This window comes from Oculina patagonica, chromosome 3 (assembly GCF_052425735.1).
Source record: "Oculina patagonica isolate OP01 chromosome 3, crgOcupat, whole genome shotgun sequence".
In the NCBI taxonomy this organism is placed as follows: domain Eukaryota; kingdom Metazoa; phylum Cnidaria; class Anthozoa; order Scleractinia; family Oculinidae; genus Oculina; species Oculina patagonica.
This window is the reverse complement of record NC_135760.1, coordinates 13,739,270-13,766,126: the sequence shown is the minus strand read 5'-3', so window position 1 is coordinate 13,766,126 and position 26,857 is coordinate 13,739,270. Positions and strand designations below refer to the sequence as shown.

At 39.4% G+C, this 26,857-nt stretch overlaps 6 protein-coding genes across 8 annotated transcripts in view; 2 read left to right on the top strand and 4 right to left on the bottom strand.

Moving 5' to 3' along the window:
• The window catches only part of LOC144646761 (SEC14-like protein 2), a 137,833-nt gene that overhangs the window by 106,578 nt on the left and 4,398 nt on the right, over positions 1-26,857 (bottom strand). The gene's annotated exons all lie outside the window — the stretch shown is intronic.
• Positions 995-2,692, top strand: LOC144646780 (adenosine receptor A3-like). Its single transcript, XM_078506466.1, has one exon. The coding sequence runs from the start codon at positions 1,073-1,075 to the stop codon at positions 1,970-1,972; it is 900 nt and encodes a 299-aa protein (XP_078362592.1). The 5' UTR covers positions 995-1,072; the 3' UTR covers positions 1,973-2,692.
• Positions 4,320-14,123, bottom strand: LOC144646770 (glycosyltransferase 1 domain-containing protein 1-like). 2 transcript variants are annotated; one of them, XM_078506456.1, is made up of 14 exons: positions 13,984-14,123; positions 13,021-13,169; positions 12,578-12,683; positions 11,946-11,997; positions 11,114-11,150; positions 10,223-10,282; positions 10,043-10,098; positions 8,020-8,089; positions 7,431-7,480; positions 7,071-7,114; positions 6,636-6,756; positions 6,102-6,200; positions 5,106-5,316; positions 4,320-4,594 (listed from the first exon to the last, which is right to left on the bottom strand). In XM_078506456.1, exons 1-13 carry the CDS (start codon positions 14,049-14,051, stop codon positions 5,164-5,166), a joined length of 1,065 nt encoding a protein of 354 aa, XP_078362582.1. In that variant the 5' UTR covers positions 14,052-14,123; the 3' UTR covers positions 4,320-4,594; positions 5,106-5,163. The 2 variants fall into 2 exon arrangements, with proteins under 2 accessions (XP_078362582.1, XP_078362583.1); XM_078506457.1 differs by having other exon boundaries at positions 10,223-10,279.
• LOC144646803 (centromere protein V-like) lies at positions 14,289-17,240 on the top strand. The gene is made up of 3 exons (XM_078506493.1): positions 14,289-14,406; positions 14,784-14,853; positions 15,288-17,240. The coding sequence occupies exons 1-3, from the start codon at positions 14,297-14,299 to the stop codon at positions 15,525-15,527; spliced, it is 420 nt and encodes a 139-aa protein (XP_078362619.1). The 5' UTR covers positions 14,289-14,296; the 3' UTR covers positions 15,528-17,240.
• Positions 16,960-18,511, bottom strand: LOC144646801 (centromere protein V-like). The gene is made up of 3 exons (XM_078506491.1): positions 18,351-18,511; positions 17,884-17,953; positions 16,960-17,214 (listed from the first exon to the last, which is right to left on the bottom strand). The coding sequence occupies exons 1-3, from the start codon at positions 18,446-18,448 to the stop codon at positions 16,960-16,962; spliced, it is 423 nt and encodes a 140-aa protein (XP_078362617.1). The 5' UTR covers positions 18,449-18,511.
• Positions 21,419-25,589, bottom strand: LOC144646768 (uncharacterized). Its single transcript, XM_078506455.1, has one exon. It carries the CDS (start codon positions 25,381-25,383, stop codon positions 24,316-24,318), a length of 1,068 nt encoding a protein of 355 aa, XP_078362581.1. The 5' UTR covers positions 25,384-25,589; the 3' UTR covers positions 21,419-24,315.

Genomic DNA, 26,857 nt, shown 5'->3' with positions numbered 1-26,857 from the left:
ACACAACCGATGCAGCGGAACTCCGATATAACGATCCTCGATATAACGATATTCCCGATATAACGATGAATATTCTATGTCCCGGCAAAAGTTACAGTAAAATGTATGGGACAGAACCCCGATATAACGATCTTCGATATAACGATATTCCCGATATAACGATGAGAATTTAGCGAACCGAGCGTAAAATCTTCCCCGATATAACGATATTATAAATACACAGTCACAATTTAAGCAAAACACTGAATTTGATACAATAACATAACAGTAAAGGGGTTATCTCTAACGTTTCTGACAACAGCTTTATACGATGATATACGAAAATGATACTGTATTTTAAGTTCCTTTATCCAGTAAAAAAGTATATGTTAGGTTCACCCCGATATAACGATATTTTCGGTTATTTTACGAACATATCGTTATATCGGGAGTTTCGATATAACGATTCCTCGATATAACGATATAATTTTACTGCTCCCTTGGCATATCGTTATATCGGGGTTCCACTGTAATTGACACCAGTTAAAAAAACAAATAGATAATTAGAAAACAGTTGTGCGCGGCTCTAAAACTGTGTATGTATATATTGATTCTTGCGATATGTAAAAGTATATGGATCAGTAGAGTATTTCGTGTGCATGAACCCACCGACAAATAAACACGCACACAGACTAAAAGAAAAATTTATTCGATAGACTCGGAAAGACTATATACACCCTAATAACGGGAGAAATTTTCAGGCCTTTTCGCTAAAAAAGATATGCGACTGATTCTATTCTTTCGGTTCAGTTTTATTAGCTAAGAAATAGTAGAATCCCAACGTTTCAAGTTGCGATATCTCACCAACTGACAGATCTGTCAGTATAAAAAACAAACATTCTTTCCTTTAAAAATAATTAGAAAGTCGTGCAAAAAAACATATGCAAAGTATAAGCGGATGTGTTATCTTATCAGTGACATATAAAATCGCCTTCTCACTAACGAATCTGCAAGCTAGAACGAAAAATTTCAAACCTTGCTTAACTTCAAGAACTCTTAAAGGAAAGCTTAATTTTCTGACAACACAAGAGCAATGGCTATCTTAACTGGAGAAGAAAACTACACAAGCAAACTGAACCAAACACTCAGCACACTACCAGCAGGCATAGCTGAATTTTTGTCAGCTTTGAACATTTTTCTTTCCATCACCGCTGCTGTAAGCAATGCTCTGATCCTTTTTGCTCTTAAGAACGTCTCTTCTATTCATCCTCCAACAAAACTTTTCTTTCGATGTCTGGCAGTCACTGATCTTTGCGTGGGTCTTATTGTACAACCAGTCTACGCTACACGCATCATCTTTCGTATAATAAAGATGAATTTGACTGTTTACTACTATGCTTACAACGTTTCGGTATCTTCGAGTTACATTTTGTGCGCAGTATCTATCTTAACATCGACAGCAATTAGTGTGGACAGGCTTCTCGCCCTGTTGTTGGGACTGAGATACAGACATGTCGTAACCTTATTGCGAGTTCGTGTACTCATAACTTGTTTTTGGCTAATTGCTGCTTCAGGTGGATTGCTCAGGGTGTGGAGAATTGATATCCCCAATAAGGCAGTCTTTGTAATCTTCATACTTTGCATTTTAACTTCTATTTTCTGTTACACGAGGATCCACCTCAAACTACGACATCAACAAACCCAAGTACAAAACAGACAACAGAACGGAGAAGGGATTCCACTAAACATAGCAAGATACAAAAAAACAGTCTCCAGCATTATGTGGGTGCAGTTGGCATTAGTTGCGTGCTATGTTCCGTGGCGCATTGCTGCTGTGTTATATGTCAATGGAATAGAAAATGACGTGGCCTGGTTAGTTGTAGCAGCTCTAGTCTGCTTTAACTCATCTCTGAACCCGTTTTTGTACTGTTGGAAAATCAGGGAAGTGAAACAAGCAGTTAAAGGCACAATCGGGAAGTATTCCTGTTTTTAAAAGATTAGCTGTGTAGATCGACATAAACAGGCAAAGTACAATTGAGTGTCCAAATAGCGTGAAATAATTGCTAAGTTCATGTCTTGCAAAGTGCAAGATTCTCTCTTAAATCAAACTAAAACTGGTAAAGACAGCACAAAATTACGAACGATAAACAGCAGAACTGTCGACAAAGATGCGCATCCATTAGGCCAAAAAAGGGAAGCAGAAACTTTGTTTTGACTATATCGCACGCTACCAGACTACGAACCGAGACAAATATATGTTTATTTTGTCAAAAAGATATTTATTTTAGCTTTAAATCAGACTTGAGGTCGACCTCAAGGCGCACAGAGCACGAGAGAAACGATTTCCGAACTAGAAGGGACGACTTTGAGAACGCCTTCTTTTTAATTTTCACGCCTTTTTTGTTGGGACTTTATTCAGAGCAGAGCCTTTTTGACACAATATTCTGAAAATAAACACTGATGATTATCTTGTCATTTAAAAGCTTTCTGTTTTTGTGTATGCGTTGTCTGAAGGATGTACTACCTGCGTGATAACAAAAATAGATTAAAATTACTTTAAATACTAAGAGAAAAAACAGTTTAGGCTGTAATATCTATTGATAGACTCGAAACGACTCCACACCTAAATAACGGCAGTACTTTTCAAAGCCCTTTTCGCTGAAAAGATATGTGACCGATGCTATGTTTTCGGTCTTTATTGGACTCCAACAGCTTAGAAATAAACGGCACGCAATGCATGCAGAAGCGATGACGTTTCCCAAGAGTGTCTAAATATTAACAGGAAATTTGTCAAAATTTATGTATAATAAATAAAGTAGAGACAGCTTCTGCATTGAGTGATGTTTCAATAAACGTTGCGTTATCTTAGCTTGTAGCGTGACATCTGGTATAAGCCTTATATACGATAAAACAGCTTTCTGAACATTTTGCGCGATTGAGTTCAATGCCGCCGTTTCGTGAGCCTTGTAATTGGCCCAGGTCAAAGTCCAAGGTGAAAATTGTCGGGCTCAAACGCGTTGGAAACGCGTGCAATTGGTTTTTCCCCCTGGGGGAAAGTCGAGGGTCTGAGTGCTTTGGCGTGATTGAGTTCTTCGATGCCGCCGTTTGGTGAGCCTTACAAGGCCCAGGTCAAAGACCAGGGTGAAACTTGTCGTGCGCAAACGCGTTGCAAACGTGTTGCAAACGCGTGCAATCGGTTCTCGCGAAAACGCCTTTCTGAACGAGTTCGATGCTGCCGTTTGGTGAGTCTTTTACACGCAGAGAAAATCCCTTCTGGATATTTAATAAATGTGCAAAATAATCTACCGTAGAAATGGCCAGTTTTCAACACCTTAAAGGGATTGTTTGAAATAATGCCTTAATTTCAAATTTTACAGGACAAGGGAGAAAACATATTTAATAGCAACAAAAAGTGGAAAAGATTGTCGCCTTTAAATTTCCCGCGCGCCGTCATTCTGGACTTTATGACGTGTAACGGTTGCCGCTATCGTTAGAAAGAAGAGGATCTATTGTTTAAAACAATTGGGCAACCATTACACGTTTACTTATTGCTGCTATTAAATGTTATTTTTCCCTTGTACTGTAAAATTTAAACGTCGACTTGTCGTAAGAGTGGAGGTTCCCTTTAACAAATTCCTATTGTTTCAATATTCATGCGTAAATATCTCCTTCAAAACGCGGATTTTCCGGACAATTGTGTGCGTGTTTTAAAGCGTGTGACGCCTTGTCTGATCTATTGTGTGCGTGTCAAAGTCGCAAGTCTATTAGACGCGGAGAAAATCCCCTCTAAATACTTAAACAATAGAAATCCGTTAATGAGCAAAATGGTCCACCTTTAAAATGGCCAGTTTTCAACCCATTAACAAATTCCCTAAGTTTTCAATATTCATGCGTAAATAGCTTCGTCAATAGGAGGATTTTCCGGACAAGTGTGTGCGTGTTTGAAAGGGTATGATTCCATATCTATTGTGTGCACGTGTCAGTAGAAATTCGTTAAAGAGCAAAATGGTCCTCTTTGAAAATGGCCAGTTTCTAACTCATTAATCCTTTTGTTTCAATATTCGTGCGTAAATATCTACGTCAAACGGGGGATTTCCCGAATAATTCTGTGAGCGTTCTAAAGGATGCGACTACACGTCTGTTGTGTGCAAGTGTCAATACTTTAGATATCCGTTAATGAGAAAAATATCAATGGACATTTTTATCAAATGAGGTGATGATTTCTTTATGGGAAGTAGACATTTTGGGCAAAAGACGAAATGGAAATTACTTTTTAACAGTATCAGCTTGGGTTTATAAGAAAGATCAGTTTACAAAGATATTTATGAAGCTTTACTCCCTGTGAGTGCAAAAAGTATTGTTTTATTGTACAATTTTAAAAAATACATATTTGACCAATTTTTTGATATATTAAAATTCTAACATGGTCCCGAGGCTTAGGAGACTAAAAGCAAAGAAATCACATCAAGGCTTAGGAATGAATAAACTCTTTGTTTTAGTCCGCCATTTTACACAACACTCTGGTCCTCTCGGCTTCCATGTTGATGGAAGTAGAGTTGAAGAAAACCTTCGTCCATTTCTCATCTCTTAGCTTTCACATCTCCACTGAGAATTCCTAAAGGACACAAATACAATGAAAGTAAAAGTAAGAAAAAAGTCTACAGACCTGCCAGCACCCAAGAGTGAAAAAACTTGGAAGTGAACTAAACAAAACATGGGGATGAAGCAAAGAAAAACTTGAGCTAGAGTTAACAAAAGGTCGCCTGATTATTAGTACAACTTTGGTTCACGAGAGCCAGTAGCATCTTCATCAGCGACTAATTCTGATTCTCTCCTGAAATGCCGCCACCATCCAATCTCGTAATCGTACCTATACCCCCCACTTAGCTGCGCTGAACAGCACAATGGAAGCAAGAAAGTGATCTTTGTGCGTAAATTGCAGATTTTTTTTTATGAAAACAAACATTAAGAAGCTTCAATTAATAATTTATAGCTGTCTTTTTTTTTCAGAAAAACTGGGAGATTTCAAGTCTTTGTCAGGAGACCATGAGAAAAGACCAGAAATCAGAAGTATCCTGGCCAAACTAGGAGGATTGACAGGAGCTTTGTATGATTATTTACAATACCTGTTGTGTTTGATTTTCTGTCGAGTGCTCAGAGCCATTAGTCTGGTACATGTTAGTACTAAAGTGAAACAAGTTTCTTCACAAGCCACTTGTAAGTTTTCTTTTCGCCTTCAATAGAGTGATGTTCACAAACATAGTTTTTCGCATTTGTTGTAATGTGACTGCGAAGTGAGGGAGAATCCTTTAACTCTCTGGCAAGTGTGATGAATTCCTTCAAGGTAAAAGTGAAACAGATCATCAGTATATTTCATCACAACATACAATTTTTTATACGTCCAGTGGAGAAGTGTGCATTATGGTTTGATGCCAATCACAATTATCTCCCCCTGGGGGCCTCCCATGTGAAACGGACAGGGCGGATGCACCTTAATCTTGTCTCGCAGGAGTGTAAATTGTAGATCTTAGGAAGGAATGCCAATGCTTTAAGGGTTGCACACATACAAACACGCAATCTATAACCTTAGACCATTTGCTTCTAATGTTTATTACACAATTAATTAGGCCAAGTAAAAGAAACCATGTTTCTCATCCGGATTTCTATAAAAAAGAGAGCAAGCGGGCGCATTTTTTGTCATTTGTTATTTCCTCCATCGTCAAATTCTCCCGGGAATTCTCCAGAAGCGAATTCGAAAAATTATCCTGACCTCTCCAGTACGGACCTAGCGTGCCGAGGCTTTAAAAATTTGGCCTGATTTCGACGTATTAAAATGCAGACAAAAGCCATGCCTTACAAAATTTTCTTTGTACTTACATGTAATTGAGGAGTAACGTCTGTTGGTTTTTGTTCGTTCCAACTTTCCCAATAACAAATATTAATAAAAGAGAAGTGGCCCCCCAAAAATGAAGCGGGCAGGGACGAGAAACGTTTTTTTTATTTGGCCTTAGAAGTGAGCAGGTGACTCTTGCGTGAAAATTTTCTTTAAAGATTTTGCTATCAGTATTACGTTTTTAAAGATAAGAATGGAACATTCCTTTAAATTGTTGTAAATGACATACCTCAGGGGAATCAAAGAGAAGTCCTGTTTCTCTGTGTTTTATCAATGCAGAATTTCCAGGAATGTTCCGTGCCAGTACAGGGACACCCAACTCCATGGACTGTTATTAACGACAAAATAAAGATTGTAAGGGTTTGTAAAAGCATCCTGATATGTTAGCTATATGTTGAAATGAACAATTATTATAGTGAAATGTCATTGACTAATCACAGTTTTTGTAGTATCTTAATCACTTAATGTATAGATTTAGCAATTGATAATTATCTTGAGCAAGGTGCTGACTTGTTAATATAAATATATACATTCCATTAATATTAATTAATTGTATACGAATAACATCCAACTGGTCTGCCTCCTGCCCAAGTTGGGATTTTTGGATTGTGTTAATTATGTTCACCTGAAATATTTTTTTTTTTTTTTTTTAGTTTTAGTGGCATGCCCGCATGAAACAAGCTATCTTGAAGCTCATTGCATGACCACTAGAAACAACATTTACATTTGTTTTTACAATCACACAAGTTTTAGGAGAGCTGACCTCTAGAAGTGCAGATGCCATGCCTTCGCTTGTTGAACTGTTCACAACAGCAAAGCAATTTTGAATTGCTGCATGAAGGTCCCATGATTGTAATGGTGGCAACACAACAACTCCAGGAAGTCTGAAAGATGTTCAAATTATTTAAATGGATTTAGTGTGCATAATTTTTAACATTTCTTTGGCAACAACCAGGAATCAACACAGAATGAGAAACAACTGCTGAGGAATCATGTCAAGCATTTTATCAACTTCCTCCTCAAATCTGTTTTGTTATGTGAAAAATAAGGTGCCTGGAAATTGGAACAAATTTCTCCTAAATGTTGATAGCATGTGACTACTGACATCTGTTTCTAGAATTAACTGCAACAACAATCTCAGTTAAAAAGTAAACACTCCCTTGTCCTACATGAAGATACCGGTAGCATCAATTTGTACCTTTGGACTTGGTATTTGATCTCTCTCGCAAACTCAGTGTCAAGCTGTGGCAAATCATACAGAAAAGAACAACAAAAAATCAAAATAAAAGATTGTTCCCTTTAATATAAATCTTATTTATTAATTTCTAAATCTTTCAGTTCCCTTATTCAATGGTTTCACAGATTACACATTTGGATATTTTACAGGTTTCAAAGTATTCCCCCAATTTCCAGTGTGGAGCAATAACCCAGCTGGCCGACACTTGGACCCGGGCAGCTTGACTGGAAGTCCAGTCCATTACCTCTCTCACAGGCAAATGTGTTGAAATAATTTATAATATTTTTTGAATGGATTGTACAGTTATAAATATATTCCCACCTCTGGTCCCACTAAAACCAAATGGATGCGACTGTCCTCTTTATGCCACTCTAAAGAATAATGAAATAAAAATAATCATAAACAATAATGACAATGGCCACATACAATGCATGCACAAGGATTTTTTACTATAGACCAGGGATGGCAGAGCATTTTTCCAAGTGGGGGGCTGACTAGTGACTTGAAGTTTGAAGTGGGGGGGCTTAAAAGACTCTTCTCTTAGTAAGTCTTATTTTTTTCAGGAAATTCTAGGGGGGTGAAGCCCCCCCCCCCCAGCCCCTCCGGCTCTGCCGTCCCTGTAGACACTTGATATCACTGATCAAGATGAAACCCATTTACTGCTATACACCTGGGTGGAGAGAGGTACTGTAATTATAAAGTGTTTTGCCCAAGAACTTAACCCAGTGACCCCAGCCTTAGGGCTCAAACTTGGACCATTCATCTAGATCACTCGTCCAGTCAATGAACATGTTCTAAAATCTAACTAGACCTCATGTCCTAGCTACTAGCATCAAGCTGAGTATCAAATTTTAATGTTAATCTGCAGCACTTGCATGCCAGTGATGATTTCTGCTCATTACTTACACACCTGCTATTGATGCTGCCAAGTAAAGTGGATCTTTAACAGGTCTTAAACCAGCAACCAACAGAAACACAACCTGTATGAAAAAAAGGAAAAGAAATATTTATTAATTAAATACAGTAATGATGAAATGCACATGTATTACATCAAGGGGCTGGACTGCAGGATCCAGGAAATTCAGAAAGACAGGGCTGAAGAAATGGTGGCGAAAGTGCAAACCCCTTCCCCTCCCCCACCCTCTCAAAAAAAATTCACTTCATGGAGATGCTGTTTACAGCATTCTGATTGCATAATACCACACCATTTGAAAGACAGTTGGTTACAAAACGTTTCTTAAAAACACAAGAAGAGGGTAGGGGTGGGGTCTTTGGCCCCCCATAAATCCATCCCTGGACTTATCGCTACAAAGAGCAAATTATGCCTGTTTCAGTTAACAGCTTATTCTAATTGGTTAAGGTCATTGCCCTGTATTGCCTTGCGCATCCTTACTGCACAGAATTTTACGCGTAATTAGCGTGCGCACATCCTCGTTCCCAGTGTCTTCATTCCCTTTGACCAGCGGTCAAGCCTGCACAGAAGGGACAAAGACTCGCGGTACGAGAATGGCACGCGCACATAAACAAAATGACAGCTTTTTTCTATGCGGCTTAGTCTGCGAGAGAAGTAAATTGTTGTTTTTTTCGTAAACGAGTCTGGTGACCTATCAATTTTTCTCATATTTTGGGTGTAGTGATCAAATTCTTTCTGTAAAATGAAAACAGAACAATTCTTGTGTTTGAAAAAAAAATATCCCTAAAAACGTGTACTTTGCTAGTACTCGCAGAGGATTTTTTAAGGAAATATATGGAATATACAAGGTCTTCCCGCTCCTAAACGAATCTGGTGACCCCCCTTTTTACGACTGAATTTATTCAGGAGTATTGTGGGTAGCCTTGGTTGGTCGGTTTTCGGTTGGTCCATCATCTGTAAACTTCTCATTGCAACTCCGCTGACCAGCAGATATACTTGTAGAAAGAGTGTAGCAAGGCGGCCGTATAAAAGCGGCCGTATAAAGGCGGTCTTTTAAATTTAAAGGGGTTTACAAGAAAAACCAGAAGCAAAGAAACAAAATATGGCTGACAATTACGTGAAGAATTAAGTAATCGACCGCCAAAAAAGTGAACATTGAGAGCCAGTAATCTGCATTAATCGATCGATGACTTTCGTGTCTATCTTTCGAGCTAGCGTAGTACATGTAGTCGAATGTAGGAGCATTCGAAAACTAAATCGGGTTTCACATAAGCTTCATAAGCGATGGATCTATCTAGAAACCAGAGCGTTAGCTAAAATCGAGTGCGTGGCTGCTTGTTCCCAAGAAAAGAAAAAGCTTTTCAGATGAAACAGCACAATATTACATTTGTACCTGAATCAGTCTAATATATTTTTTTTACAGCGTAATTACTTAACAGCCTACATGTAAATTATTCTGCAATGCATACCTACGGAGCGATATAATAAACAAACCATTTTAGTGCTATGGGTTAAAAAAAAGGAAAAAAAAAGGAAAAAAGAAAAAAACTCTCCCCTCTGGGATTCGAACTCGCGACCTCTCGATCCGCAGTCAGATGCCTACCCGACTGCGCTACTTATGCGCACTTAGTCACGTGAGACGAAAATATCTTATATCAATGTAATTGACATTCCGCCGTTTATCTGTTATCATGTGCATCAAAGGAATGTTTGAATCACCTGCTGCTCATAAATTTTCAAGGAATGAAAACTAAACTTTTAAACTTGGCAAAAAAAATTCAGTCGTGGCTCGAAGAGTTCTTTGATTTATTTCAAAATTTAAAAGTTCCCTTAAAGTAATAAACCAGTAGGCGAAGTTTGGTTAAAAATCTATGTTCAGTTTTATTTCAGGGCAATGACCTTAAACAACAAAACTGTCCCAACAAAAAACTATTCATTTTAATCAATACTTTTGAATACTACAAACCTGTACATTTTTTAATTGAATTTGTTATAAAGTTAAATGGAAATGCAAACCCACCAAGCCAGGACTCTTAGTATCATGGTGACCATTTAACACAAGATGGTTTCGTGGATCTGCAAAAAAAGACAAAATTAATATAAACCACAAAAATTATGAATATTAAAAACAATAACTGAAGTCTTGGAATCATTGGACAAGAGACATCGCCATCACTAACAACAGTTTTTATTTACTTACTAGTGATTTTTCTCAAGTGGTTGTGAAAGTTAAATCCCGATGAAGGGTTGACATAAACTGCTGAAATGATGCATAAGAAAAATAATTAACACATCTGAAAATTAAATTAATATTTCTTCTCCATCAGATTTTTACTAAAGGTTATGCCCGTGTGTATTATTAAACATGGAGCCACTTTTGAATGATAATCGAAGTGGCTATAAGCCACTTTACTGGGAAGATTTATTATAAAACAAGAATCGAAAACAACAAACTGACTAATAAAGATTTGCCAAACAAATGATGTTAAACTTTTAACACTTAAGTTCAATCCACTTAGTTGATTGTCATCTAGCTGCTAATCTAGAGCAGGCCGGAAGGGCAAGAGATAGAGTTCCCATCCGTTGCAAATTGTGTTCTTTTTTTATTTTTCCTTTTTGGTTTTGAAGGTTAGGCAAAATAATAATATCATTGGAAAAATTTAGTTTTGGTCTATTTCAAGTAAAACTGACATTAATACAATATTTCGGCTGGTAAATAAGCATGTTAATATTATGTAATTTAACTAGAAATGTGGGTAATCAGAGAATTCTCTAGAGGCCTTAAAACATTTGCACGCATTGCGTGCCTATGTTTAACAGGAATCAAGTGAAGGAAGGAAGGAGTGAAATTCACTTCAAGTACTACAACTTTTTTTCCAAGTTAAAAATGAATGATACTAGCACTACCACATTTTTTATCAACAATTGTCCAGTCCTTTAAACAAACTACATCATTACACAGCCACATGAAGCATGTTATTACAGCAGGATTTTATAAGCCAGTGTCAACACCACCTCAGGGTTTGTACTAATGCAGTTCCCACAGTTTTCAGGGTAATTTAAATCAAAGAAATTAAAGTAAATTGATTACCTTGTGGCTGTAAAATTATCTTCTCTTCACACTTTGGCTGTGAAAAAAATAAACATTTATTTAACATGTAACCCTCCAAATGAAAAGGGGGTTAGTCATAAAAGAGCTAAAGGATAGTTTTGTTTGAAGCAAATTTGCAATCCGTTTGAAAACCATTTGAAACATGTTTGAAAAAATTAGGTTTTTCTGCCTTATGGTTGATGTCCCTCCCACTTACTGAACTAATTCCATTTTCTGTTAAGTTGTGTTACTATGTTGTTAATTGACAAGTCACTATGGTTGCTATGGTCCAAATGGGTGGCATGAGTAAGTGCGTTGTGAAAAGAGCAGTGTGTGCTGTGAGCTCTCTTGAGTGTCTTGATGTGTTGTAGTAGAGAAGTCAAGAATATAGCTGTTACAAAGAACCAGCAAGTTGAGTTAAGGGGGGGCGAATAAGAAGACAGATCCAGAATTTTTCTTAGGAGGGGGTTTACAACTAAGGAATGGCGTATCTGACTGGTGACGTAAACAAATTTTGAAAGTGAATACTAATCCACAGGTCATCTCAGGTAGGGTTGCACTCCCCCTGTACCCTCTCCCTAGATCCCCCCCTGCCCACGACACTTGATATTCCCTGAGGATCACTGTGAGAGAAGAGAGATGCAGGATTTTTCTTGGGAGAGGTTGCACCACTAAGGAATGGCATATCTGACTGGTGACGTAAACAAATCTGAAAGTAAATACTAATCCACAAGTCATCTCAGGGAGGACACACACCCTCTGCACCCTCCCCCTAGATCCACCCCTGCCCACGACACTTGATATTCCCTGAGGATCACTCTTAATAACTCACCCACAGATCCAGTGCTTGCTTTTTCATTGGACTGCTAAATGCCACAAGATACCTGAAATACAACATAACTTAATATATACTTACACTGTATAAATTATTTTTCCCTGATGTTTCCTTGACCTTTGTCTTCAAACTCGAGAATATTCTGTGTTAGAATACATCCTAGGTGACCAGATTTGTGACCCTATTTAACTGACAACTCAGACTTAAAGAATTCTTTGGAATCTCATTGTATTTTTAATGGCTTTGAAAATTTCTTTGATAGGTAATAGACATTTGAAAATGCTTATTTCGATGGTCAATCAAATACATAAATGAATGTCCACAAAAATATCTAACATTTTAGTCTACATGCAAAATAAAATTTTGGAATTTACTTTATTTCTGGTTACAGAAAACAAAACTCAAACTTATAGTTTGTTAACTAAACAGCAAGTTTTGACACAGGATTTTAAATATTCTTGAGATTGGATACAAAGGACTATTAAACAAATGGCTCCAGAATAGGAGGTGGACGTGATTGACATCCACTAAAAACTCAAATGTCCATCTACACTTTTTGCTTTGAAATAGTGTGTGATTGACAACCCCAGTGACAATGCTCAGTGTTACAAATTTATTTTCAAATTTACCTTGCCTTTGCTACCACTTTGCTCATGGCCTCAAACTTTTCCTTGTCCTTGTGATGCTCATTAAGATCAGTTCCTCCAAAAATGATGGAAAATGGGACAGGACAATCTAATGTAGACCAACATCCTGGTATTTGATAATGCAGTATAAGGGGGAGTGGTGGGGGGGGGGGGGGGGAAGGGGTCTCAGTTAAAAAAAACTATTCAGCTACCTGACCAGACAAATTAACATATCCCTTTCCTTAAAAACCTAACTGTAACTCTGCTGGATCCTTTTGATCCTGTCACTTGCCTATTATTATCTTTAGAGAGTTTTACCATATGGTATTCTTGTATACACTTAAAACTTTTCAGAAGCAGCATCCTTTTCAAGTATAAACTTGAGCATTTTTTTAACACAAATTTTCATCCCAAAATAATTTCCGACAACAGGGTGAGCACATTACCTAATAAAAGCCTTCCAGCTCTCCAGGCATGAATACCAAGGACACATTCAAGACCACGTGTATGAACAAACTCCTTCAGCGACAAACCATCTTTGAAGCAGGTAACACAACGGAGCCAGCAATCAATGTTACAATCACACAGACATCTCCTGAAAATTTGCATGAACATGAAATGAAGCATCAGTTTACCATTAATACCAAGATGAGCTAACCCCAGGGGGAGAGGTGGGGGGAGGCCTCTATACAAAACTAGAGATAGGGATGCTCTTTGGAAAATTTGAATTAAACCCATAAAGGAGACCAATCTGGGCATGGCTCAAAGTTTGTTTGGACCCTTAAATGATATCATTTTTCATGCCAGCCTGACTGGTGCAGACTGCCAAAACATTTTTTCTTTCTTAACGTGCAATCAAGCAAGACCATGTCGCTAATAATATTTGGGATTTTGTCCTAAGCACCCCAAGTGAGACAATTTACACTGTACCTCTAACCGAGAAAGATGACCATCCCCACCCACTTTCATATGGGAATACCCCACACGGGGCTTGGGGGGGGGGGGGGGGGGGCAAACCATGCAAAGTTTACACAGGAGCCCTGGTTTACATGCATCATAAAGATGTAACATGTACCATGGTAAGTCTGCAAAAATTAATTAATGGTCCTCATTGCTATCAAAGTCAAATGAACATATAGAGAGCAAGTCTTTTTTTAACAAAATACGTGAAACAATGGGGAACACGTCAAACACGTCAGCCTTATACATGACTTACCTTACAGAACATTGTTGTTGTTTGTTTTCAAAAACTACACTAGACTGAGCTCGCAGAAAAACCGATTTCCCAATGTATTAATTTGAAATTTTGCGTTAACTAAAAGTAGATTACCGGTAACTTGATATTAGGAAATGCTGCGATTCACTGCAAACTTCAGACAAACTTATTAGCACCCCATTATCACACTTACTTTATTCGATCGGCAGTGGAACAATTCCCTGTTTCTGACGTCAGCGAAGCAATCAGCAAGATCTTCATGAATCTACGGTATTTTCGTTATTTTACTCTTCAAACTGTTCGGCAGAACAGGAAAATGACTAATATGCCACATTTGCATATTGATGAAGACAGGTTGTGCAAATATTCTCTGATTCCACGTCGATATTTTTTGATGATCTCAACCAACGTCGTTCACAGGGCCTGGGACGAGGTTGGTCGGTAGTCCTCAGGAGGGTGGCCTTAGTAACTGCGCGCTCGCTGGTTACGCCTGGAAGATTTTGAACATGGCGGAGGCAAAAGAACAACAGCTTGTGAAACACAAGGGCGGTTGCCATTGTGGAAGGGTTCGATTTGAAGTAATGGCTCCTGCGGTGATTCATGTCTACGACTGCAAGTAAATTTTGAGCTTAGTGCACTCGTGAGCTTTCCAGAAGAAAAAATAATTATGCACCAAGAGCGACCAAGGTGGGAGGCATAGGCGGGGACTTGACAACAGTTATCCCTCCATAGTTGGGACTTTTTGATCATTTTAGTGGACTCTTTAACATATCGTTTATTACTTTAAGTGTCTCTTTTGGTTATCCACAAATGTCCTGCCCACAAATGTCCTGCCCCCCCCCCCCCCCCCCACCTATCAGCTTAACATTGACAGATGCATTATGTTCATATTTCAATCTGGTTTTTAAGTTTGCCTATAACATTCCCCATGTCTATCAAGCATTGGTGATTAAGTGTTGTTTTACCCCAACAACTTTTTTTTCTCCCTGACAGCTGCAGCATTTGCAAGAAGAAGCAAAACAAGCATTTTATTGTTCCAAAAGATGACTTTACCTTGTTAGAGGTAACTACCAGATCAAACTTGTTGTTAATGTTCTCTTCCCCAAGCATAGCTGAGCCACAACAGATTCTGATTTACATTCTCCATTTTGTCTCTTCCCATTGGCCTTGCAAGTTTGGTTGCAACTTGGGAGCTTCTCAAGTAACTGCCACTAGAGTTGTTGCGGTACCCTTTAGCAAGGTTGCTGGCCTGAAAAAATGATGGCAACCATAACCATAAGGGGTGGAAGTGAATTTGTGCCACACCCACAAAATGAGATTCTGGTACCTTTAAGGGGTGTTTTGAATTGAAATTTTCTGACGAGCAATTCATTAAGACAAAGGCAAAGACCTCTAGAGTTCTCCAATACAATCACCATCATTGTTGTGTACATCAGCCTAATGCTTAAAACCATGTAGCCGATTTAATATTATCAAATGAATGTTTTCTTTCTTTAGGGTAAAGAACATTTAACATGCTATACTTTCAATACTCATGCTGCCAAGCACCTTTTCTGCAAGACCTGTGGTGTGCAGAGCTTTTATGTCCCTCGTTCTAATCCAGATGGCTATGGAATCATGCCACATTGCCTTGATGAGGGTACAGTGGAGAGTGTGGAACTAGAGGCTTGTGATGGAAAAAACTGGGAAAAATTCATTGCAGAAAATCCTGAAATCAAAGAACGATCTAAGAAATAGGGTTGAAGGGTAATTAAACTCTACACCAGTCTCTTGCTAGCCTCCTACACAGATGGTTTTTTGGCTCCTCACACAAGAAAAAAAAAAGATTGCACAAGGAGCCAAAACACCTTTGCACAGGAAGCTAGTCTCTTCAATTTGGCATTAATTTATATTAATCATGCACTCAATTTGCACTATGTGAAAACAAACATGCTGTAATACGTCCTTTTGTTGTAGAGTTTCATTGCTTTTAATAAAGTTATAGTCCTGTTTGTAATAAACAAAATGCATTTATTTAAAATTAAAAAAAAAAACAGTTGCCCTGTCTTTTGGGCTATGCTCAAATGGGCTCCAAATGGATTCAGTCCAAAAAATCAGACTTGGTAGGTTTTTTGTTGTCAAGACCTTTAGGTCACATTTTTTCTTAATGTAGCAGTTGTCTTTGGGATTAAAATGGTAAAATGTATCAAAAACTTTAGAATTGTACCACATCAGCTGGGATGGGGGACAATCACAGGACTAAAGCTGCTTTCGCGTTTTGGCTTACTTTACAATTTATTTTATTTTATTTTGCAATCATTACCGGTTTTACCGTTACAACAGACAAGTACAACACAGGAGTGACCCTAGTTTATTACATAACATGTAACCAACCCAACCTCATAACCAGTGGGAGGGAGGGAAAATTTGAGCAATAACATAAGTACAAACTACGCTTCACAACAGAATGCCAAAGTTAATGCTGAACAGTTTGTTACAGATTTTATAGCTAGACAGTCATCTGCTGGCGTAGCTAGTAGAAAGAGCTATACTACAGGACACCTGAGGAATTATTTTATAAACTCTTAGCCATGAACAGTGATTTAATAGTTTGTGTCAATGACTATAGGCATTATAATAGGCTAAAGGTAACAAAGTTATAATATTTTAAGCTAGAGTACAATGTACAGTCAACTCTCTCCTAACGGACACCTCTCTATAAGACGGACACCCCTTTAAGACAGACACCTGCTCTTGGTCCTGTCCCTGCCATTTTTCAGTCATTTATGGACAGTTAGAGCCAGTCCTGATGGTGTCTGTTTAAGAGAGAGTTGACTGTATTTCTAGTTTGATGACCTTGGGAGTTTCACTACTAAGAGCTTTATTAAGAACAGAACTGCCTCAAAAGGCCTACTGATAATGAGCAACACATTTCATAAACTACAGTGGAATACAGATTTCTTGAACCTTTGATTTCTCAAACCTTGCAATAACTTGAACCAAAATGCAGGCATTTCCCATTGATTTGCTTCACCAAAATCAAAGACTGTAATTTTACCCCCAATTTCTAAAACCAATTTTCATCTCCCTTGAAGATTCAAAAAATCGGGATTTCAATGTATACTGACATGAAAGTGAAATTATATATATACTAGGTAGGTGCATAGACTACTAATTTGCCAAGTTTGTACTACTCCACATTCTCAGTAAGGTTTTTTGCCTTGGGATTTTCATCCAGGTATTTCTGCCAGTTGCTCCAGTTTACGGCATCACAGAAAACAATATTTGTTTTCTGCACAGTTCCTTCATCCAAACAGCGTAGTGAAATGCCACGCCCATTAGGATTAGTGCGAGGTTGGTAGAATGAGTGGACTCCACAGGTCTTACAAAAGTAGTGCTTAGCTTGGTGAGTGTTGAAAGTGTAACAGGAGATGTTGTCCTCTCCCTAATAAACAAAAAGAAATAAAACTTGCCAAATTTGTTGCATTTTTTATGCCGTATTCACAATATTCACCATTATGGCTTCTATAAATCATGTAGCCAAAGAGGGGCAGGAGGCCGGGGGTACAATAATAAAAGAAGGAAAACCAGCCCACCCCAACTTAAGTATTTGTGCCTAAATCAGTTTTGTAAGAGCCTGATAATACTATGATGATGCCAGTATTGTTTTTTTTTTTCTCAACTCTAGAGTACACATATGCCTTGATCAGCCTCCTCCTCAGGCGCCTCGATCTTCTTTCTCCGACAAAGAGAACAAAGCGAGCGCGAAGCGCGAGTGACTGGTGACGAGCGCGAAGCGCGAGGGACCACGAACAAACAAGAGAGAGAACAAACAAGAGAGGGGCGTCTGGGTACGAGGCAGTCCCTTGATAGTAAATGTGCCTTGTCATGAACTGTAGCAACAGGTCCAGAGTGATTCTGTGCTTCAGATTTTTTTTTTTTTGGGGGGGGGGGGGGGATGAGGGATGGGTCATTATCAATTTACTCTGGCACACAATAATTATTGGATGTGCTCTTACAGTAAGCATTTGCAGGCCTGCAGCTACATGAGCCATAATTTACTTGGAAATTTCAGCCAATTTGAACACCATATTTTGAATTTCATATCACTCACCTGAAGTAATTTAAAATTTTCCTTTGGAAGAAGAACCATTAACGTTCCTTTCTTCACACATATGGTACAGCTGTTGAAAAATGATCAGAAACTATTGAAAACCTATAAAAATTATCAGAGGCAGACCAGCATTTTTTTTGCATTCTCTTACAATGTCTTGATCTATTTCGTTATCGTTGCATGCTGATGGACACGCAACATCATTGCCACCCGCAGCGCGCAGCAGATTGTCACGCACTGAGTCCACTGACCACACATCTCGTAGATTCTTGCATATTCTCGCTTGTTCGACAGAACCTCGGCTTGCTTCGATATAATAAATGAGCAAAAGTGCTATAACTCGTAATCCTTAGCCTGTGCAAAAGCGCTAACTTCGTTCAAGATTTTTCGTCTTTTTTTCTTGGGAGAAATAGGCGGAGCACTGGCGTAAAAATCTGGTAAACACCTCCCGGGACACCTAAACTTACTTGCAGTCGTAAGCCGTGAGCTCAGGCTTGGCTAACACCTCAAACCGAACTTTACCACAGTGACACCCTCCAGTGTGCTTGACGAGCTCAACAGACATACCGTAGTCAAGTGCCAAATGAAATGCACCTCAAATCAAAAGCTTTGCGGATTGAGGAACACACAGACAACCGTGGGCTTGGCTACCGAGCCACTCTTCATAAAGTCACGCAATATTAGTTTTAGCCGTTTTTTGCGTCATCACGCAACGCTGGTTGAGCAGCCGGGGCCGGGGGCTGCTCCCTTGTTGCCCCCGAGAAGGCATCATAGAAGTAAAGAAATAGAAAATATATGAAAAAATATACATGAAAGCAGACTTGCTTACAAGTCGAGCTCACAGAGCCCGAAGCGCAAGAGCTCGAACTTGAAACGAGAAGCGAACGACTTTTAGAAAGTCTAACGCCACACTTATACAAGGGGGTAGCCGCGCCAAGTTTGTACGCCAGTTATGCTCAACGCAGGAAGGCCTGATACTCGGGCTATGCTCAATGTTGTACCGCGTGAGGAGAAGCGTTGCGTGACGATTCAATAATACTAATATCGCGTGACTTGATGGAAGACTCAGCAGCGCGGCAGCGCAGCGAAGGCTACGGTCGTTGCGTCTTTACAGCAAGCATCGTTTGATTTGAGGTAAGACTTGGTTCTTTTGGTTTTTGTTGGAAGCCCTAGGGATGTTTTTGGGTCTTGACTTTTTGCCCCTGTTAAAGTTGGATCATCCCCATCACTTGAAATCCTGAGCGCCACCCCCCACCCCTCTCCCCTCCCTGGGCTGGGGGTGCACATGTTTTGAACATCATGCAACATGTCAATCACATTTGGCACATTAGGGTGCACACCAGGGTGAAAAATAGTATTAATGTCATCATCAACTATTTTCCATTGTCTACTCCCCCCCCCCCCCCCACCCCTGCCGACAACATTATAGAAACCATTGTGTGAATATAACTTATAAACTGAAACATATTGGACAGGTCTTACTGTTGTTTTTTAGGGAAAGGGCAATATCTTCTGTTACACTTTCAACACTCACCAAGCTAAGCACTACTTTTGTAAGACCTGTGGAGTCCACTCATTCTACCAACCTCGCACTTATTCTAATGGGCGTGGCATTTCACTACGCTGTTTGGATGAAGGAACTGTGCAGAAAACAAATATTGTTTTCTGTGATGCCTTAAACTGGAGCAACTGGCAGAAATAACTGGATGAAAATCCCAAGGCAAGCAGCCTTACTGAGAATGTGGAGTAGAACCATGTGTGTGCAATTTCACTTTCACATCAGTATACAGTGCTCCTTAAAAAACTAAAATCTTAATACAATCAACTCTCTCAGTAAGATGAACACTGTCGGGACTGGCTCTCACTGTCCGTCTTAGAGAGGGTTTAGCTACAGTAAAATGACTGAGAAACGGCATGGACAGGACCAACACCAGTTGTCTGTGTTATAGAGGTGTCCGTTAAAAGAGAGTCGACTGTAATTTTATTTTAAGATGTTTCGTCTTACCTCAGCACCAGAACTATAGCTGACAAATTACATCAGCTTTTGCTCTGGTGCTAAGGTTAGACAAAACATCTAATAAATTAAGATTTTAGTTTTTACGGAGTGGATCGAGTCCTGGTATTTTGAACCTCTGAGGGAAATGAAATTTGGTTCGAGAAATCAGTAGTTGGAGAAATCAGGAGTAAAGTTGCAGTGTTCGATGAATACATGACTTTTGGTTCAAGTTTTTGTGAGGTTCAAGAAATCAAGGGTTCGAGAAGTTTTATATGTTGATCTGTACACTGTTGAGTTCAGACAATTCATGTTTGTAAACACTTTTAAAATAAAAATAATATTGTGCCAGCATAATGCTTTAAATTTTTCTTTAACTTTTACATTTAACCCACTGGCGCTCGTGCGGGCCAAAACCAGCAACGACGAACTTTGCTCTTTGTATCACTTCTGACGTCATCATCTTTGACCCCAAAAAGGCTCTCTACAGGAAGAAAAGATCTTTCCAATGATAGCCAGATAAGATTTTTAAGGTCAATTGGCAAGAATTTCCTGTTTGGATGATGCTTTCTCGGGAATTCTTGAACTGCAAGCAAGCCCAGTTTAAGGCTAACAACTGCAGCAAAACGATGAGAAAAGAAGAAAAAGGAAAAGCAAGAAAAAAATTGAAAAAACGAAATGCCGAAAGTGGTAGGGCATTTTGGCTATACATGTCAAGGGTTGCATTTGGTCCTAACGAGATGATCCTAGCGCTAGGATCATCCTATCTGAGATAAGCGAAGATCCTAGTGCTAGGATCATCCCAGCGTTAGGGCAAAATGCAACCCTTCACATTAGACTTTCTAATAGTCGTTGGCTTCTCATTTCCGGTTTGGTGGTAGTAGACTTCACGCTCGCTCTTGCTCCGAAGTTCGGTCTTCTCTCTATATGGTTTCCAAAAATGAAATAAGAGTCGTTTATTTCCTTTCTTTCATCTCCCCATTTCCGCTCATTCGTGCTTTGCGCATCCAATCCAAAGAACGTTTGCTTTTACACGATCGACACACGAGATTTGGGCTTGCCTTATCCTAGAGAGGCTAAACCAAACTAAGCAATCAGACGGATGTTTTACATACAGCCCAAGTTCTTTTCTTTTCGATTTTTAAATCTTAAAAGCGACTTTCTAGAAGAAGAGAAGGGGGAACTGCAAGCAGTCATATTGTAGGTCTCTTCTTTCTCTCCCATTTTTTGTCGCTCCATTGTCCAGATAAATGCATTTTTAAACTTCTCTTCATTTCGTGTTAAGTATAATTTTCAGAGAAAGGGGCTCCCTAAGAGTAGAAATATTGGGGGTTTTGTTTTTCATTACGTCGTCAACCTCCTTCAAAAAAAAATTTGATGAATTTTTTGTCTTTCCCTTTTCTCGCTTAATGGCTTATGGGCATGTTAATATAGGCCATATATTGCCACGTTAGTTCGAGAGTTTTAAGTACAAAGGAGACCTTACCCCCTGTGAACTCACTCAATCCTGTTCTTGCTTAAAATAGACGAAAAAACTTTAACATCAAAGTGACTTTTTATTGGCAACTATTGGTACTACAAAATGTTATACATCTGGTTTTTTGAAAACCAAAAGTGCATTATTCAATTCTTCTCTTTTTTTCTTTTGTTTCCTTTAAGGGAATACTTCTGATACTAAATATGAAGTTCTATTTTACACGTTATTTAATAAACGTAATATGAACTTTCTCTGCTCAGCCTTACAGTCCTACTTTGAAAGAAACAGCCTTACATGACTATTAAATCTACAAAATGTACCAACAAAGTCAAGACAGCTGACATAAGATCTATGTACATAATGAGCTATTAAAAACTATTTTCTGAACTGCTGATCTATAATATTTATTTTTGTTATGTCAAGACTCAGACATACATACTTCTGCACCTATCAATGTTAAGCCGCAGGAGGGGGAGGCCAGGCATAGCCCAGGCATTTGATCTTAGCAGAGACTTTCTGTTCAAATGCCCTACCCCAGAGCATTTGTGGATGTTCAAAAGAGTCAAAAAACTTCAATAAAATGTTGTAAGAAAAATCCACTAAAACGGTCAAAAGTCCCTACTACAGGCAAACCATTGCTGTCAAATCCCGTGGTTATGCCCAGCCTCCCCCCCCAGCGGCTTAATATTCAAAGGTAAGATGACTGAAGTGACACTATGCTACTATGCTGTATGTTTTTCTCTATGTATAACTTTAAACCTAACATGCAACCTTCTTTACAGAGCAGCACTCTACAGTGCTACCTTAACGATTTACTGTATTTACAGAACAGTGTGAAAAAGAGAAAGTTATAGCCTGCAAATGCAGCAGGTTCTCATTTGCTCCTTGCTGCTTATAGTTAAATGCATGTTTTCCCGGGAACACACAAAGTGACACCGAGCAAAAGGAGTCAGTGCATAAATTAGCAGGCTAAGGAACCAGACTATCATAAAGTTCTGAAACAATATCTGCCTCATCTTGATTTATTTTAACCCAAAATGAAACACAAAATATGTTTTGTTGGGAAATAATCCCAAGTTGAAAAAGATTGCTTTTTCTCAAGAAATACCTTAAAACAAATTTAAAGAAAGAGGTTCAGAGCTTCTAGATTTCAAAATTTTCTGAAGGGGATGCCCCCAGAACCCCCTAGTAGCAAGATCTTGCCTCGTCTATAGAAAATGTCTGGTTATGGCCCTGTTTTTTGCTACTTTCAAAGCCTACAGGGCTCACTTACTGAGAAACCCCTTGTTTTAAAAATTTAAATTTGGATGTACAGGGTGGGGGGAGGTGGATGCCCAGATTGCGACCTCCCTCTCAGTTGCTTTCCGACCTCGTTTGCTATCACTCGTTTCTCGCTTGCTTTCGTTTATACAAGGTTGACTTGGAGCAAGTCTACAAACTTATCAACAATACTATATTATACAAAGAACTTGAATATTACTGATAATTGCCAACAACAAGTGAGGCACTCAGTGTTTATTCTTTTCTTTTAAAAGGGGAAGAAAGGAAAAGATAAATTACCACAAGATGGACCAACCAGGAACTTCTGGTTTTCAAGCCCTGAGCACTCAGCTATGCCACATCCCTTAACATACAGCATTTTTTGTGATACAGAGAGCATTTCGGAGCATAGCTCTTGGAACTTCATGCAGGTATTTATGCACCAGGTAAGCAACATGATCATAAAACTACAGCAAATGCTACCACCTTTCTACTTCACATCTACATGTACTCTAGAACCTAGTGAAAACAACAAATACCTGCAGGCTAGTTGGAATACTCAAAACTATATTGTTAATGTTGCCTATAAGAAAAACAACTTTAATTACAGTGATCCAGGGATTATAGACAATGCCCGGGGGGCCCGGGAGAAAATGAAGCAACACTATACAATTTTATCAGGAATGTGCTACTTCCCCCCACCCGTATATAGACCAATTCACACAACAAGTGTTTTGGGTAAAGTATCCTTAAAAATTGGCACATTTGTGTACACTATCACCCTAAATAATGTATAAATGGAAATGTGTTGGGCATGGGTGCTGAAAAATTTAGGGGTGCTGAGTTTATGAGCCTTACAATTTTTTGCTCTGAAAACTGGAGCCACGTAGGTTTACTTCTTGGAGTCCTTATATTATTTTCCTGCAAGTGTGGAGCCAAGTTTACCCCTGAGTCTGACTCATCCCCAGTCGTCTCTCGTGGGGAACGGAATGCTAGAAGCGTGACCAAACTCATGGGAAGGAGGAAAAGGTCCCCTCACGCTCACCTTGGCTGCTCGTGTTAATATTAATAGGAGACGGAGAGACGACTTGGGGACGAGTCCAAAGCCCGGAGCCCAAAGCCCTGTTTTTTTTTTTGTTTCTTTTTTTGTTTTGTTTTGTTGTTTTTTTTTTTTGGGGGGGGGGGGGGAGAGATTGGAGCCCTATAAGCCAAGGTTTTTTGTGTGTCCAAAACCCTGGAACCATAAAACCCTTTGAAAGCTTGGTTTCTGGGTTAAAACATGTCCATTAGAAAACAAGCAGTGCCCTAAAAATCCAGATATTTTGAAGTACTAAATTAACAACCCAAACCTTTTGTCATGGGTTCACAAATCTACAGGTGTTGTGTCCAAAAGACTTGTCATTTCCACTAGCTTTCAGTGTTATGCCCATAGCTATCTCCCACATCCATCTTTCAACATCATCTTTCGACAGCGTCTTTTGACGTGCTGTTTGAAATGAGCCAATCAAATCCAATGTATACCATTGTTGGTTTCATCCAAATGAGCCCACAAGGTCAGAAGGTTATGCCAGTGGACAGTGATTGGCGGATTACGGACCTCGAAAGATGGATGCGGACAGAAAGCCGCTATGCACATAACACTGAAAGCCAGTGTAAAACAAGGCTTCTGTCTAACCTCAATAGGTACAGCATATGTAGCATCCTACTGCTGTACTTGACCTCTATTGTCTACAACAGTGACCTCAACATCCTCGTCATCATACTCTGATTTAGGGCTGGCCGTTGGACCTTCCCTGATGTAGGTAGCTCCGAGTAATGATGGCTTGGGACAACAGCAGGTTCGCTGCATAGCGAGCACCAATGACTTTCTGAACTTTCTTAAACGCCACGCAAACACAAAAGGATCCAATGCAAACTTCCACAGCAAGAAAAGCTGGGTGAGCAACACTGCAATATACGCTTCAATTGAGAAGTCATTAATCATTATGAACAGAGATATGCAGAATGGCCAGACAGTTATTATTAGGATTAGTGTCAAAATGAATGTTCCATAGACAAAATCCTTCTCAGCCTGACGTCGTTGCTGTTCAGAATCTGATGACTCAAGCGAAGACCTTCCTCCTTCCATGTTTTCTCCCAAATCTGCATTTCGATGCCGCTCAGCTAGCTTACGGAACTCGTAGTATATGGCAATGTATAGAATCACCAAGACAACCGTGAGTAGTGTTACATGAAGCATCATGTCGGTTAAGAAGTATGCATACCCGTCAACTTCAAACATCTCAGGCAGCAGGGCAAAAAAGATAGCATAAACCCAGATCACAACCACTCCAACAAACGCAGACTTTGGGCTCACGGTGGTTTGGTAAACCCTGGGGTACTTAATCAGCAAATACTGAATTATTGCTAGGGCTAGCATGAGAAGAAATGAGGTGTTCATTGTTATGAAAGAAAAGGCTTGAACGAAGCGAAAAAAGAACTCCACATTCTCCGTTTCTGACACGTACTGCCATACATACAACGCCACAAACGCTGGCTCGACGACCAGGCCAGTTAGAAAATTAGCGCTTGTTATACCAGCGATCACAATTGCAGACGGCGTTCGGAGACACTTCAGAGGGTCTTTGTAGAAAGTCCACAGAAACAAGCCATTACTGATAACTGTTGCCACAGCTAGTGCAAATATAACAAGGAAAACCGACGTTTCTGTTATGTTAAATGTCTCGAAGTCGTCATTAGTAGTCGAGTTTGTCGCATTCGTTGAATTCATGGTTTCTTGTTCAAGCAAACTGCGCAGAGTTTAGCGTAAGTTGGAACTATCAACAACGGCTGAACCGTCTGATCTATGACTGCTTCCAACTCCTTGAATTATTGTGAGCTATTTGCAGCTGTTTGCAAGCTGCTTGCAAGAAGGACTCCAAGGTAGCCCGCCCACGCAAAACACAAGCAAACATCTTGGTCGGGAAAACTAAACATTCGGAGACATGGGGATAATTTAGCACCCAGGCCCCCACTGGGATTCGGCCCAGCGAGAAATAAGGCAGGTTCTCACTAGCTAGAGACGGAGAATTAGCTTTAATCAGAAACCCATAAGGGTTGAAACGTGCAACTCCCTATGATTCGCATTCTACAAAGCGTTTGCACATTCGTTTACACTAAGTACCATATTTGGAAAATCACGATAAACATTTAACCAATCAAAATAACTATATTTGGATTAAATTCACAGCGCGCGCTAGCTCGCGCTCGATGGCGTAATCTTGTTTTTGAACAAGCTTGGTTGAATAAAGTTAAATTTGGTTAAATTCTCCTGTTTCATCTTCTTGAAGTAGTCTGGAGAACTTTGCTTCGATACACTTGATGTATTTCTTTAGTTTCTGTAAGAAAATTACGGCGTTTAGGTCGAAATTCGAGCAACTTACCGCAAAACCAAAAATTATGTTGCGTATGTCATTACGTGTATAAAGCATTCGCGTACAAATTCTCCGTGTTTCCAAATATGGTACTTAGCAAAATGAATATTCAAACGCTGTGCGCGCGCGTTACACGTTTCAACTCTTATGGGTTTCTGCTTTAATTTAATAATAGGTCTCTTACGTACTTATGACCTATTGAAAATAGAATTTCGGAGTCATAAGCTTGACGCAGTCAGAAGAACCAGAACGCTTCGGTGGTGGACAAAACACTGACCCCCAGTCCATGGACTACCCCCATGGACTACCCCATGGACTACTCAAATGGACTACCTAACATGGAGTACCCCTAAAAAATGGACTACCCCTTAAAGTACTATTCCGAGTGTGTACTACTTACTGAGCTGTTGTTATACGCACATAATTTGCACTAACTTCGGTTACTTTCGACAACTCTAGCCGCCATTTTGAATAAATTACACTATACATCTGCTGACCTCAAAAAGCGAAGACTCATGCCCAGACTCAGCACTACGGTGTAATAAGATTGATGAAGTCGCAAGCGGAAGCCAAACTTATCACAATACTAGCCCTTAGGTTCTCCGAGTACTTCTGTATGCCTGCGACTCCAAAAATTAACTTTTCACCAGGAGCCTAAATTGGGGACAGGAGATTATGAGCTGTCGCAAAGGTTTTTTTCTTTTCTTATATTTTTATTGTATTACCAAGCCAGGCTGTTTGTGGCTCCTGCTTTTCACTGGATAATACAAGTCGGCACACTATGGGACTAGTTGCAGGGACTTGCTTCAGGGACCAGTCCCCTAGTGTGCA